The sequence below is a fragment of the Piliocolobus tephrosceles genome, chromosome 16 (assembly GCF_002776525.5).
Source record: "Piliocolobus tephrosceles isolate RC106 chromosome 16, ASM277652v3, whole genome shotgun sequence".
Taxonomy (NCBI): domain Eukaryota; kingdom Metazoa; phylum Chordata; class Mammalia; order Primates; family Cercopithecidae; genus Piliocolobus; species Piliocolobus tephrosceles.
In genome coordinates this window covers 7,275,425-7,291,077 of record NC_045449.1, presented here as the reverse complement: position 1 = coordinate 7,291,077, position 15,653 = coordinate 7,275,425, and the positions used below count along the sequence as shown (strand labels likewise).

General features: G+C 48.6%; 1 protein-coding gene across 1 annotated transcript in view; it reads right to left on the bottom strand.

The window, feature by feature from the left end:
* POLR2A (RNA polymerase II subunit A) overlaps nt 1–15,607 on the bottom strand; it is a 32,912-nt gene extending 17,305 nt beyond the window's left edge. Inside the window, exons 1-8 of the mRNA XM_023193198.3 lie at nt 15,115–15,607; nt 2,962–3,094; nt 2,693–2,829; nt 2,425–2,598; nt 1,985–2,266; nt 1,497–1,658; nt 1,140–1,360; nt 792–924 (exon numbers count right to left, since the gene is read on the bottom strand). Of these exons, the coding sequence (XP_023048966.1) occupies nt 792–924; nt 1,140–1,360; nt 1,497–1,658; nt 1,985–2,266; nt 2,425–2,598; nt 2,693–2,829; nt 2,962–3,094; nt 15,115–15,207 (1,335 nt within the window). The 5' untranslated portion in view covers nt 15,208–15,607. The remainder of the gene's footprint in view (nt 1–791; nt 925–1,139; nt 1,361–1,496; nt 1,659–1,984; nt 2,267–2,424; nt 2,599–2,692; nt 2,830–2,961; nt 3,095–15,114) is intronic.
* Nucleotides 15,608–15,653: the final 46 nt, after the last annotated feature.

Below are 15,653 nucleotides of genomic sequence, written 5' to 3'. Positions count from 1 at the left end.
CTGGGTGATAGAGCGAGGCTGTCTTCTTCTTAAATAAATAAAGTCCCTTGCAAACTGAGAGATGACACCATGGTGCTAATTCACTTGAAACACTTAATAACACTCCTCTGGACAAGGCCCTGGGCCAAACACCAGGTTATCAGGGATGAATGATACACAGCATCCACCAATCTCAAGGAACTCAGCCGGGGAAAAAAAAAGAGACATTTCGAACGTAAAGCCTTCTGCACTGTTGCTCCACAGATCCCTCTTCCCTGCCATGTGCACGCTGCCCCTGGGTTTACGCCACCCCCACCCTGAATGCCAGAGGACAGCAGCTCCCTGTACACCTAGGCAGCAGTAGCCTTTAACAAGACAGTCAGGCCGGGCGCGGTGGCTCAAGCCTGTAATCCCAGCACTTTGGGAGGCCGAGATGGGCAGATCACAAGGTCAGGAGATCGAGACCATCCTGGCTAACACGGTGAAACCCCGCCTCTACTAAAAAATACAAAAAACTAGCCAGGCAAGGTGGTGGGCGCCTGTAGTCCCAGCTACTCCAGAGCCTGAGGCAGGAGAATGGCGTAAACCCAGGAGGCAGAGCTTGCGGTGAGCTGAGATCCCGCCACTGCGCTCCAGCCCGGGCGACAGAGCGAGCCTCCGTCTCCAGAAAACAAAAAACAAAAAACAAAAAACAAGACAGTCAAGTCTGGATCCCAATGAACAAGACAGACTCAGATGGCCTATCCCAGCCTGCCCCATTTCGAAAAGCTTTCTGTTCAGGTGGCTGAGAGAGGCCCTGGCCTGCTACGTGCCTTATAGCCGGTCTGCAGGTGAAGATCACTAGGCTTGGGGTGGAAACGCAAGTCAATGCGATCGCCATTGTCTCGGATGATGTACTTGGCCCCTGGGTACTGGCTGTTCCCCCTGCGCACTAGTTCTTGAAGTCTAGGAAGGAAAGAGGTGCAATTAACTCAATGCTTCCTAAAAAGCCCCTGCAGCCACCCTCACCCCAGAGCCCTGAGTGGAAGTTAAACTTCAGAACTTCAACTCCTCCTCGCTCCAAGCACGCCCGAGGTAGGATGAGCAGACTCTCGAAGGCTTGCCATTGAGGCCATGTCTTCCCTAGCCATTCTGGGAAGGGCTTTCCAACAGAGACACACCTGTCAATGTTGAAAGGGGTGACAATCTCCGCAAAGGTCATGTTGGCGGCAATGGAGCGGGGCACGCCGACCTGGTCAATGGAGAGGTTGGGGTCGGGGGTGATGACAGTGCGGGCCGAGAAGTCCACTCGTTTGCCCATCAGGTTCCCTCGCACCCGGCCTTCCTTGCCCTTCAATCGCTGTTTCAGGGACTTGAGGGGACGCCCAGACTTCTGCATGGCCTGTGAGGAAAAAACACAGGGTGGGGGCAACCCAGAAAGTCAGCACTGGGCCCGCTTCCAGAGCTCTGAGGCCTCATGCTAGCCCCCACCCACCCTGGCTCCAATTCACAGAGGGGTGGGGAGAATGCTGACTCACACGGGGCAAGCCAGGCAGCTCATTGTCCACCATGGTGGCCACATGGAACTGGAGGAGCTTCACATCCTCTGCAATGACATGGGCCGCAGCGCCGTTCTGCTCATTGCGCCGTAGCTGATTGTTGATCTTCACGATGTCAGCCAGTTTGTGAGTCAGGTCATCCTGAGGCAGGAAGTCAGAATCATCATGGTCCAGCCACCACTGCCAGCGCTTGGCAGACATGTGCCAGGCACACAGCACAGCTCTCATCCTCACATGCCCCGGGAGGCAGGACTGCCCACTATCATTTATAGACTCAGAAACACCTTTGTGGCCTTTAACCACGTGAAGGGACTCATTAAAGGTCATACAGCTAGTAACTGGCAGGGGATTTTCAAACCCAGGTCCATCCATCCATCCTCCAGGCACACCCCAGCCCCACCTACAGCGCTTCCTCCCTTTAGACACCTCACCCTCCAGCTAACAGGTAGAGCCCTGGAGCCACTGACCTGGTTACGGGCAGAGCCCTGCATCACAACAGCAGGCCGCACGGAGAGTGGGGGCACAGGCAGCACTGTGACAATCATCCACTCTGGCCGTGCATAGCGGGGCTCCATGCCCAGCACAAAACACTCCTCATCTGAGATGCGTTTGAAGATCTCATGCACTCGCTCTGGACTCAGCAGGATCTTCTTCTCCTGAGAGTCCTCATTAACGTGCTTCCATTCCGCATACAGCTCGAGGCCGGAACGCCGGATCCTGGGCTGGTACCGCCCACAGCCACCATGGCCCTTCCAAGGAGAGACAGGGACCATCAGAGTCCAGAGCTTGAGTCATTTCCCTCCACACCAGGCCAGCCCCTCCTGTTCCGCCGCATCCTTCCCTTCCAGTTTCCTCCCTCCAGGCCCCAGACCCCTCCTTCCCAAAAGTCTCTGCCAGTCCCAGCCACCTTTTCTTTGGTCAGATCCTCGTCACCCTCAGGTTGTTCCACACCAAACTTGTTATCCATCTCCTCCCCACCCTCGCAGATGTTTTTGCCCTTGCAAAGGTCGTAGACATGTGTGAGCCGCTTCTTGGGCTGTCCCTTGGACTTAGACAGGATGTCCTTGATCTTTGGGTTGTTCTGGGGACAGGGCAGAGCAAGGTCAGTTGAAGCTGTCCCCCCTGCCCCCTACCAAGCAGCCCCCCACCCAGACCAGAGCCTGTTCCCCACTCACAGAGTCCACAAGCAGTTTGGAGCAGAAGAAGCAGACACAGCGCAAAACTTTCATTGTCTTCACCAGGAAGCCCACGTGAAACACAGGCTTGGCCAGTTCAATGTGGCCAAAGTGGCCAGGACACTCTGTCATGTTTCCTGTGGGACACACACCCAGTGCTTTCCTCCCAGCTCCCACTCATCTCAGAGACCTCCAGGTGTTGACCCTAGTTTTCTTTGAGGACCCAACCCACCTCCCCTCTGGGATCCCACCCAGTCCCCAGCACTTACCTGCACATGTCTGACAGCGGCCAGTCCGCTCAATCACCCCTTGCCTCGGGTCCATCAGCCCCCCAAGCTTGGGGCGGCCTCCCTCAGTCGTCTCTGGGTATTTGATGCCACCCTCCGTCACGGACATTCGCTTCTGCAAACAAAGAAAGGCCAATAACTAAACAGCATTCCTAGTTTCTAGCCTTTGTGGCTGGGGAGCTCTGGACTAAGGTCTGGGAAAACCCTGAACTACTTACAGAAGAACTAAGTTTAGCCTGGAGTGAGGGGAATGGGGGACTGGTGTGTATACACTTCTGAAAATGCCAAAGTTGAATATTCCAAGCCAGAGGCTTATTCCAGTCACTGAGGCAGGAAAAGCACTCACACTAGATAATGGTCGACCCAGGGTTCCATACAAATCACCTGCCACTAGGACATGAACCCCAGACTTCAATCTGGGTTGAATTCTAGGTCTCTGACATTCACAGGATTTAGCCACAAAAAGAAATAAAAGTTGTTTCAGGGAAAACAAAAAAACAAAACAATGCTTTATTTGTTCCTCCCAAGTAGAAATCAAGCTCATGAATCTGAGATCCTGGCAGGAGCCTCTCTGTACCTGTATCCTTGCCATGACAGCACAGGTGTTCTGCACCAACACATGCCCCACCAACTCAAGCCCCTGATAAGAAATGAGGCACTCAGAGATGCAGTCCTGTCTCTTTACCCTCATCTTTGTCATGCCCTCCCTTCTCAAGGCCAGACCTGCTTGAACCTTTTTGTGTGCAAATGGAGATTTTATTTGTTTTGTTTTGTTTTGAGATGGAGTCTTGCTCTGTCGCCAGGCTGGAGTGCAGTGGCTCAATCTCGGCTCACTGCAACCTCCAACTCCGGGGTTCAAGCAACTCTCCTGCCTCAGCCTCCCAAGTAGCTGGGATTACAGGTGAGCGCCACCACATCCAGCCAATTTTTATATTTTTAGCAGAGATAGGGTTTCACCAGGTTGGCCAGGATGGTCTCTTGACTTTGTGATCCACCTGCTTCCGCCTCCCAAAGTGCTAGGATTACACGTGTGAGCCACCATGCCTGGCCGGAGATTTTATTAAAAGACTGGAGAAACAGGTGCTAGGAAGACAGGTTGGTGGAAATGATTTGAAGCAAAAGTGAACAGCTGGAATCCCAAGAAAGGTAGAGCCAGGACTTGATGGGGACATTTCAGTGGAGGAAACAGAACAACTCAGAAGCAGATACACTGGGTGTGGCAGCTCACACCCATAATCCCAGCCCTCTGGGAGGCTGAGATGGGTGGATCATCTGAGGTCAGGAGTTCAAGACCAGCCTGGCCAACATGGTGAAACCCCATCTCTACTAAAAGTCCAAAAAAATTAGCCGGGCGTGGTGGTGGACACCTGTAATCCCAGCTACTAGGAAGGCTGAGGCAGGAGAATCACTTGAACCCGGGAGGCAGAGGTTACAGTGAGCCAAGATCACGCCACTGCATTTCAGCCTGGGTGACAGAGCAAAACTCTGTCTCAAACAAACAAAAAAAGGTGTAACGTTATCGCACACTTACACTTAGTAAACTACAGCACAGTATAAACATAACTTATATGCACAGGGCAACCAAAAAACTTCATGTGACTTGCTTCATTGCGGTGGGCTGGAACCAAACTCACGGTATCTCCAACGTATGCTTGGATACTCATTCTCAACTCTCTAACTCCAGCCAGGCCTCACTTTTCTTCTGGACTTTGAGTTCACATATTTAACTACCTACTGAACTCCCTGCAAACATTCCACCAAAAAATCAAATTAAACATGTCTAAAAGCAAACTCCCTTTTCCACAAAAGCCTCTCTTTTGGTCTTCACCCCAGATTCAGAAACCTATGCTCACTTTTCCTTACCTTCAAGCATAAAACAGTTCAAAGAACATGGACTTAGCTCTCAGGGACCCTTGATTTGGAATTCTGACTCTACTACTTATTAACTATGTAACCATTAAGGACTTAATTAGCTAGCTTAAGTCCAGGATGTAATTGGTGCTTTTTGAATGGACATTATTATTATTCAGTCATTCACCAGGTACTGGTCACTTTTACCTCCTTTATTTATTTATTTATTTATTTTTGAGAAGTCTCGCTCTGTCACCCAGGCTGGAGTACAGTGGCGGGATTTTAGCTGGGATTACATGCTTAAGCCATCACGCCTGGCCTCCTAAGTGTTTCTTGAATCTTGCCTCTCTTCTCCATCCCCACCACCACTGCCCTAGTTCAGGCCTTTCCTTTGTAGTCTACAACAGAGCGTTCGTATAGGTCACCAGCCTGTCTCTCTCCAATCCTTCTATATGACAACTGGGGTGCTCATTCTAAAATGAAAATGTGTGCCAAAAATAAATAAAATAAAAATAAGTAATAAAATAAAATAAAAATGTAATCATGCATACCCTTTTGTCCTCAGACTGACATCCAAACTCAGCAGGGCAGCTTACCAAAGGATTTTATGATGTTCTCAACCTTCATTTCCCTGATGCTCCACACCTTCCTGTTCACTCCTCAGTACCAATCCCTTGGAGTCCCCTATCACCCAGCACAACCTGTGCTGCACTCCTCTGGGGTTTTTTTTTTTTTTTTTGACAGAATCTCACTCTGTTGCCCAGGTTGGAGTGCAGTGGCACGATCTCGGCTCACTGCAAGCTTCGCCTCCTGGGTTCATGCCATTCTGCTGCCTCAGCCTCCTGAGTAACTGGGACTACAGGTGCCTGCTACCACGCCCAGCTAATTTTTTGTATTTTTTAGTAGAGGAAGGGTTTCACCGTGTTAGCCAGGATGGTCTTGATCTCCTGACCTCATGATCCACCCGCCTCGGCCTCCCAAAGTGCTGGGATCACAGGCTTGAGCCACCGCGCCTGGCCTCCTCTGGGGTTTTCATATGCTAGCGCCTCTCTCTGCTTGGAATGCTTTTCCCACTGCAAAACTCCTATTTCAAGACTTGGCTCAGGCACTGCTTCCTCCAGGAAGCCTTTCCACAGCCTCCCCAAAATAGACAGGCACCCCTCCTCTGTGCTTCCACAGCCCCTCTGTCACTGTACATACAACAATGCAATAAAATGACCTATAGGTGTCTGTCTTTCCTGTAACTATAAGCACCTCTCCGGCAGGCAGAATCCCTCAACGTGAAACATGGCAGGCTCCTGATAAATGTCTGTTAAATTGACCTGCTGCTTAGGACTCTCCACTGCAGGGAGGTACCCTCAAAAAACCTGGAAAAAGAGAGGTTACCTTCTGACAGTCAAACCAGTAATCCCCTCATATCAGATCTGATTGGCCACTGCTGGGTAGAAACCAAAATGGTCTACAGATGCAAAGCTGAAGAAGTTCTGAACACCTCTCAGCCTCAGACAGGTTCAAAACTCTCATCAACATGACCTGACGAAATCTCAGGGAGACGTCCTCGTGTATGACTACATTTGCAAAGCTGGAACCTCATCAGCTGCTTTGTGTCTGGTGAGAAACATGAAGGGGATTGCTCACCTTGAATGAGAGACCAAAAGAGAGAGAGAAAAAAAAAAGCAGGTACAAATCTGGCCTCCAGAACAGACACTGCAAAGGGGCCTAAGAGAAATCACGCTCAACATTTTCAACCTCTGTCTGCTCAAAGTCTAGGCCGACCAAGCCAACCACCCTTCTAATAACTAATTCTGCTTCCAGGCTTTCTGAGACTGGGTCAGGGGGTGACAGCAGACACGCACATCCTGGTTAACGAGAAGAGCTATCCTTCCACCACCAAGTTCAGGAACTCTCATTTATTTATTTATTTACTTTTGAGAGAGGGTCTTGCTCTGTCACCCCAGCTGGAGTGCAGCGGCGCAATCTCGGCTCACTGAAACCTCTGACTCTCAGGTTAACTGATTCTTGTGCCTCAGCCTCCCAAGTAGCTGGGATTACAGGTGCCCACCACCACGCCTGGCTAATTTTTGTATTTTTAGTAGAGATAGGGTTTCACCATGTTGGCCAGGATAGTCTCAAACTCCTGGCCTCAAGTGATCCACTCACCTTAGCCTCCCAAAGTGCTGGAATTACAGTCGCGAGCCACTGCACCTAGTCTCAAACTGTCATTTTAAATTATATACGAACTGCTTTAGCCCCAAATCCTTCAGCCAACACTGGTTCTCACTGCCTACAGGATAAAGGCTAAACACTTGAGGGGGTGGCCAGTCAGGCTGGGTTCTCTTTGGGTTCTGCCCCTGAGGTCACAGAACAAAAGGGCTGTCACTGAATCTCAGTAAATACTCATTCTCTTTCCTCTGCCTTTAGCAAAGCTAACAAGGTCCTTATTATAACCTGGCTTCAAGTCTCTTTTACAGCTTTACTTGGTACCACATTCTCCTACCCACCTCCCACATTTATATTCTAAATACAATAGATTTCTCAAAATTCCTTTTGCTTCACACGCCCCCTTGGGAGTAAACTTCCATTTATTCTTTAAGACCCAGTTCAGAGGTCACCTCCTTATGAGTCTTCTCTAACTCTTCCTAGCCTTATGCACACCCCAGCAAGGTTCTCAGCCCAATTTTAATTACTTGGTGACACATCTGTCTCTCCCACTGGACTGTAATCCTTGAGGGCAAGGGTCATGTTTTCTCTTCATATCCTCAGCACCTAGCACAGTAACCAACATACGGTGAGGACTCAGCAACTATTTGCTGCATACATAGGAAATCCCTCACAAGAAATAATTTGAACACAAGGATCATCTTCTGACTCATCAATGTAGCCCATACTCTACCTAAAAGAATACATTATAGGCCAGGTGCAGTGGCTCAAGCCTATAATCCCAGCACTGTGGGAGGCCAATGCAGGCAGATCACCTGAGGTCAGGAGTTCGAGACCAGCCTGGCCAACATGGTAAAACCCTGTCTCTAATAAAAATACAAAAATCAGGCCAGGTCCAGTGGCTCACGCCTGTAATCCCAGCACTTTGGGAGGCCAAGGCAGGCGGATCACGAGGTCAGGAGTTTGAGACCAGTCTGGACAACACGGTAAAATTCCATCTCTACTAAAAATACAAAAAAAAAAAAAAAAAAATTAGCTGGGTGTGGTGGCACACTCCTGTAGTCCCTGCTACTCGGGAGGCTGAGGCAGAAGAATCGTTTGAGTCTGGGAGGCAGAGGTTGCAGTGTGCAGAGACTGTGCCACTGTATTCCAGCCTGGGCAACAGAGCTACACTCCATATCCAAAAAAAAAGGGAAAAAGAATACTGCTTTAAATCCTTACTTAAATAAGTCAGGATATAAATCAGTTATGCATTCCATGGTAGACAGCCGTTTTTATTTATTTATTTTATTTATTTATTTTTTTGAGACAGAGTCTGGCTCTGTCGCCCAGGCTGCTCCAGTGGTGCGATCTTGGCTCACTGCAAGCTCCGCCTCCTGGGTTCACGCCTTTCTCCTGCATCAGCCTCCTGAGTAGCTGGGGCTACAGGCGCTCTCCACAGCGCCTGGCTAATTTTTTGTATTTTTAGTAGAGCCGGGGTTTCACCATATCAGCCAGAATGGTCTCTATCTCCTGACCTTGTGATCTGCCCGCCTCGGCCTCCCAAAGTGCTGGGATTACAGGCTTGAGCCACCGCGCCTGGCCAGACAGTTGTTTTTAATAAATAGGGGTCAACTACTGCGAATGAAATCCAGCACCATCTTTTCCCAAAATTTTGTGCACAGCTGTACAAAGCTCTAGTACCTCCTTGCAACCTTACCCTCACCTAGCAACATCTAAATTCATCTTCTAATAGCAAGGACAACAGCTCTATCTCAAAGAGCCCTCTGTACCTCCACATACTCTGACCCCCAAGACTTCTGTAAAACATTTTAGCCTAAAATACCACCTATTTCACAACAGGAGGCCCCTCACTCACCCTCACCCATCCTTCTACCCAAAACTGAACCATCTGTTGGTCCCTCAAAATACAGACATCATATGAACCACAGACATGCAGAGCACTATCAAAGCCCAACAATCCTACACCCCAGAAATGACTCTGGTAGACCTTTGTCAACAGTGTCCCATACTTTTGTCATTATTCAATCTCGGGTCAGTACAACCTCTGCCTACCAGGTTTCAGTGGTTCATATGCCTCAGCCTCCCAAGTAGCTGGGATTACAGGTGTCCGCCACTACACCCAGCGAATTTTTGTTATTTTTAGTAGAGATGGGGTTTCACTATGCTGGACAGGATGGTCTTGAACTCCTGACCCTCAGGGATCTGCCCACCTTGGTCTCCCGAAGATTACAGGTATGAGCCACTGTGCTCAGCTCATTTGTTATTATTTTTTAATTGAGATAGGGTCTTGCTCTGTTGCCCAGGCTGGTCTTGAACTCCAGGCCTCAAGTGATCCTCCTGCCTCAGGCTCCCAAAGTGCTAGGATTATAGGCATGAGTCACAGCACCCATTTTTTTCCCATGCTTTAAAAAAAATGTAAATATGTTCCCATTTTTACGTAAGGCCTTCACTCTGCACACTCTTGAGTAACTTTTTCATTTATCCATAGATTCCCGAACATGATCAGCCCACAGTGCCCTTCCATTTCAGTAACTCTCACAGCACTCACTAGGTCAAACGAGAGCCACGGCCGAGCGTGGTGGCTCACGCCTGTAATCCCAGCACTTTGGGAGGCCAAGGTGGGCAGATCACTTGAGGTCAGAAGTTTGAGACTGGTGTGACCAATGTGGCGAAACCCTATCTCTACCAAAAATACAAAAATTGCCGGGTGTGGTGGCGGGTGCCTGTGATCCCAGCTGCTTGAGAGGCTGAGGCAGGAGAATAGCTTGAATCCAGGAGGCAGAGATTATAGTGAGCTGAGATCTCACCTCTGCACTCCAGCCTAGGCAACAGAGCAAGACTCCATCTCAAAGAAAAGACAGCCACTTATTAAGCACCTAGGCGCAAACAACTTAAGTATTTATGTCCTAGAAACTTAATTAGCCACAAAAAATTAGCCAGGCGTGGTGACAGGCGCCTATAGTCCCAACAACTCAAGAGGCTGAAGCAGGAGAATGGCATGAAACCAGGAGGCGGAGCTTGCAGTGAGCGGAGATCATGCCACTGCCTGGGCAAGAGAGCCAGATTCCATCTCAAAAACAAACAAAAAAAGAAACTTAACTAGCCATTTCAAAAAATACACATAAGTTGAAAATACCATTTTAATATATTAAAACAAAATAACATTTTTCTTTCTTTCCCAAATAACCATCTCACTCACTTATGGCGACTATTAGGCAGTGCACCTCTCAAACCTTGGAATCGGACTAAACAGCACCACCTTTATTTCTTCTACAAACTGATTTTTGCCTGTACTTAGCAACTGCTAAAAGCTCAGCTTCACAAAAATATGACATCATAGAAAGGGATTTGGCACCATCTAATGTTGAAATGGAACCACCAGGAACTAGGATTTCCAGGGTATCTGACAAATGTACCTGTGCTTCTCTTGGAAATTTAAAATACCTCACTGTACCCACTGTGAACGTGTGCCACAGTGTCTCAGGGCATCAGCACGGTGTGGGACCCTATTGGGAAGTTCTTCTCTTACATGGTAATAATACATCCTAAGTTATTCACCAAGATTCCTATTAGTAGGGCTGGGCGCAGTGGCTCAAGTCTGTAATCCCAGCACTTTGGGAGGCCGAGACGGGCGGATCACGAGGTCAGGAGATCGAGACCATCCTGGCTAACATGGTGAAACCCCGTCTCTACTAAAAAATGCAAAAAATTAGCCGGGCGAGGTGGCGGGCGCCTGTAGTCCCAGCTACTCGAGAGGCTGAGGCAGGAGAATGGCGTAAACCCGGGAAGCGGAGCTTGCAGTGAGCTAAGATCCAGCCACTGCACTCCAGCCTGGGCGACAGAGCGAGACTCCGTCTCAAAAAAAAAAAAAAAAAAAAAAAAAAGATTCCTATTAGTAAATACTGATTTACAATTGTCACTTTCAAACAATGTTGCAGTAAAAGTCCTTCTACGTTATCTATGCATATTTGTCCCATTATTTCATTCACTTGTTTATTCAACTCATTTTTATTACATGTCTATCATGTGCCAGGCACTACTTGAGATACTGAGGGAACATGAAAAACACAGACAAAGTCCCTCATGAAATCCATTCTCTAGCAAGGGAGCAAAAAACAGAAAAACGAATCCTTTCTGAAGTGACAGGCTATGAAGGAAAATATAGCAGAGAATGATCAGAGAAAGCAAGGGCAGGGCAGGGGATGCTATTTAAACAGAGTGGTCAGGGAAGCGCTCCTAAAGATATGACATCAGCCAGGCGCAGTGGCTCATTCCTGGAATCCCAGCACTTTGGAAGGCCAAGCAGGGGGATTGCTTGAGCCCGGTTCACCAGCCTAGGTAACACAGTGAGAACCCATCTCTCTACAACAAATTTAAAAATTAGACAGGCATGGGGGTACAAGCCTATAGTCTCAGCTACTGAGATGGGGCTTGGGGGTCTGAGGTGGGAGCATCTGTTTTTTTTTTTTTGAGACCAAGTCTCACTCTGTCGCCCAGGCTGGAGTGCAATGGCACGGCCTCGGCTCACTGCAACCTCCGCCTCCCAGGTTAAAGCGGTTCTCCTGCCTCAGCCTCCTGAGTAGCTGGGATTACAGGGGTGTGCCAACACACCCAGCTAATTTTTGTATTTTTAGTAAAGACAGAGTTTCACTATTTTGGCCAGGCTGGTCTCAAACTCCTGACCTCGTGATCTGCCCACCTCGGCCTCCCAAAGTGCTGGGGTTACAGACGTGAGCCACTGTACCTGGCCTGGGAGCATCTATTGAGCCCAAGACCAAGAGGCTGCAGTGAGCTGTGATCAAGCCACTGCACTGCAGCCTGGGGGACAGAGGGAGAGCCTCTGTCAAAAAAAAAAAATTCCATTTCAACAGAGAACAGACATAAAGGAACAGGCATGCAGAGCAGCGGTCTGAGCAAGGTGGTTCCAAGCAGGAGAAATAGTGAATAATAAAGTCCTTGAGGTGGGAATAAGCTTGCAGTGTTAGAGGAGCAAGCAGTCAGCGTGGTTCAAGAAAAGCAAAGAGGAGACTAGTAATGAGATGGAGAGGCAAGCAGGAGCCAGATAAAACAGCACTTTATAGGTCAGAATAAGGAGTCCTGAAACCTCTGGAGAGGATTCCATGCAGGGAAGGGAAGGGATGAAGAGCTCTCTCTAGCCTGCTCTAGCTGTTCTTGGAAACTGTAGGAAGACCAACTAGGGCTACTATAGCACTCCACAGGAAAGATGACAGTAGGGTGGAATATGGTGGGACACAGTGGTGGAGATGGTCATAAATGGCTGGATTCCAGGCATATTTTGAAAAGTAGAACTGACACTCTGGCAGATGGACTAAGTGGAGATTGTGAGAAAGAGAATCAAAGATGGCTTTTAGGTTTTTGGCCTGAGCAAATGGATGGAGAAACATTTACTAAACTATGCAAAACTGGGAAAGGGAGAATTAAGCTTTTTTAACCTAAGGATGAATTTTTATAAGTGGTAATGCTTGATCAAATGATTCATATATTAAAAGGTTGATAAAATTGTCAGACCAGAGGCTGGGCATGTTGGCTTAAGCCTGTAATCCCAGCACTTTGGGAGGCCAAGGTGGGCGGGTCCCCTGAGGTCAGGAGTTCAAGACCAGCCTGGGTAACATGATTTCCTATTCCAGAGTTACCAACGTTAAAGGCGATCAGACGAATCCTAGGGAGTCTTTACAAGTTTGGTTAAGAAGCCAAACCCAGGATAGCTACTAAATACAAAATACAAAAGTACAAAATACAAAAAATAGATGTCGTGGCACACATCTGTAATCCCAGCTAATCGGGAGGCTGAGGCAGGAGACTCTCTTGAACCCAGGAGGTGGAGGTTGCAGTGAACCAAGATTGTGTCACTGCACTCCAGCCTGGGTGACAAGAGTGAGATTCCGTCTCAACCAAAAAAAAAAAAAAAAAAAAAAGATTGTCAGACCATCCTCCAAAAAGGTTTTACCAATCTATCTTTCTACCAACAATGTATAGGCACGTCTATTTCCCAATATTTTTGCAGCAGGGAAAAAAAGCTGGATAAGGGAAATAATTTTATTTTAATCTGGATTTTTTTTATTAGAAAGCCAACTCTTTGTTGGCCATTTGCACTCCTTCTCTGAACTGCCTATTCATCTCTTTTACCCATTTTTCTAGTAGATAGGTACTTTCCTTACTGATTTGTAAGTGTTCCTTGTACATCGATAAATTTAACCTTGTCTGCATAAGTGCAAGTATTGTTTCCTGATCTGTTTTTCAGCTTTGCCACAGTGCCTCTATAAACAGAAGTGGCTCTTATTTCTACATAGTGAAATCTGCCTTGGTCTTCCTTACATATAACGTTTAGCTCATTTTAGGCATTCCATAAAACTTACCTATAATTAACTACTATTAAGGACTTCTGTCTCTGGTATGAGCCCTGCAAAAGCCTTCTATTTTTTTCTAGTATTTTATGGGTTTTTTTAGATTTAAGTCTTAACTTCATCTGGAACTGATTCTGTGGTATGGTGTGAGGTCAGGACGTTCTGACTCCTGACATAGCTGAATTTTCTTCCAACAAAATGGTCTCTATCCACAAACAGCCACTTAACTCCATTCTTCCCAGCCAGTGGGCTCCCTCTACTTAGCTCCACAAGGGAAGAAGTCCAAGTCACCAATAGCTCTCCCCTAGGACTGCCCTCCTCTCTCTGGTCTCTCCACCTCCTGTATCAGTTCTTCATAGAGCAACTACAGCAGTATTTTTTCCAATGCGAGTTTGCTGTCACTCTCCTGTTTATAACTGTCCAAGGACTACCTACTGAAAATAGAATTAAATCCTGACTCCTTAACATAATATACAATATCCCATGCTTCTCCAGCCAATTTCTGTAACACTCTTCTTCTCTCATCCACTAAACCTCAGCCACACCGGCCGCCTTTCACCCTCTAGGACAAGCCCAAGTTCATTTCTCCCTCAGGCCCTTTGCACTTGCTATTTCCTGTGCCGGAAAAGCTCTCGCCATAGAAACTACGGCTTCGATGACTGGCTGCCTCTCATCATTCGGGTGAAATCTTCTCAGACAGGCCTTCCCAGACCCTGACACCATCCCATGTGAAGCAGCCCCACCTAGGCTGGGCGCGGTGGCACGCCTGTAATCCCAGCACTTTGAGAGGCCGAGGCGGGTGGTTCACCTGAAGTCAGGAGTTCAGCCACTGCACTCCGGCCTGGGAAACAAGAGCAAAACTCCATCTCAAAAAGACAAAAAACCAAAAACAAAAAACAAAAAAAGGGGGGGGATCACCTGAGGGCAGGCGTTCGAGACCAGCCTGGCCAACATGGCGAAACCCCTCCTCTACTAAAAATACAATTAACGGGGCATGGTGGCGCATGCCTGTAATCCCAGCTAGTCAGGAGGCTGAGGCAGGAGAATCGCTTGAACCCGGGAGGCGGAGGTTACAGTGAGCCGAGATCGTGCCATTGCACTCCAGCCTGGGCGACAGAGCAAGACCCAGTCTCAAAAAAAATAAAACAAAACAAGATAAAAATAAAAAAATAAAGTAGTCCCAGCTCAGTGACTCTCCATGGCATTACCCCGTTTCACTCTATTCGAGACAATTGCCATTAACTGAATTATCTTGTTCATTTATTGTATTCGTGTTTACTGCCTGCCCTTTCCCACAGACAGTGCTCTTGAAGGTCCTGGTCTGTCGTGTTCACCTCTGTAACCCCAGAGTCTCTTCTGTCCACAACAGAGCAGGCACTCAATTAATATTGTATTACAGAGGAGGAGGAAGCTATCCGGGGTTTGGCTTCTTAACCAAACTTGTAAAGACTCCCTAGGATTCGTCTGATCGCCTTTAACGTCGGTAACTCTGGAGTGGGAAATCAGTCACCCTTCTCTCTCTCTCCTTCTTACCCTCCAGCCAGGCCCCCTGTCTCGGACAAAGCGCTAAGTTTGCTCAACTCTGCAAAATATAACTCTGGGAGGCCCGAGACTGGCGCCTGCACAGCCTTGGCGCGCTGAGCCATGCTCCTGGCCCGTCACCCACAGGGAGCGAGAAAGCGCCAAGTTTCCGCAGCCCCCGTTCGGCCCCGCCCGCCAGGGAAGGAGGGAGGAAGGGGAGGGCAGAGCCGCTTACCAGTTCATCCGGACTCAAGACTCCGAACTGGACTCTCTTGATGGTGCGCAGCGGGCATGCGCTGTCCCCCGAAGGGGGGCCACCCCCGTGCATGGCGGAGGCAGGCGCGCTGCGCAGGCGCAAACCTCACTACAAAAAGCCTGCGCCGCCTCCGCCTAGGTGCTCAGACCTCGTCAGGGCGGCCACCGGGAAGGACCTCCCCGAGTTGGGAGGAAAAAGCCGGAGGAGGGGAAGGTGGGGGAGGGAAGGAGGCGGGGAAATAAGGAGCGAAAGGAGCCCTTCTTTCCCTTACCGGAAATTGTTCAGCTCCCAAAAAGGAAAAAAAAAGAAGGGGGAAAGGAAAAGGTTTTTGGGGGAGGAAGAAGAAAAAGGGTAACGAATAAATAAGTAACCGGGCTCCTGAACGGCAGAGGTTACGGCAGTTTGTCTGTCCCCCTTCCGGGAGCCACCTTCTTCTCCAACCGTCCCGGCCGCGCTCTCGGCGCTTCTGAGCAGCGAACTCGCCGAACGACGCCTCTTATAGATTCGCCCTCCCGTCC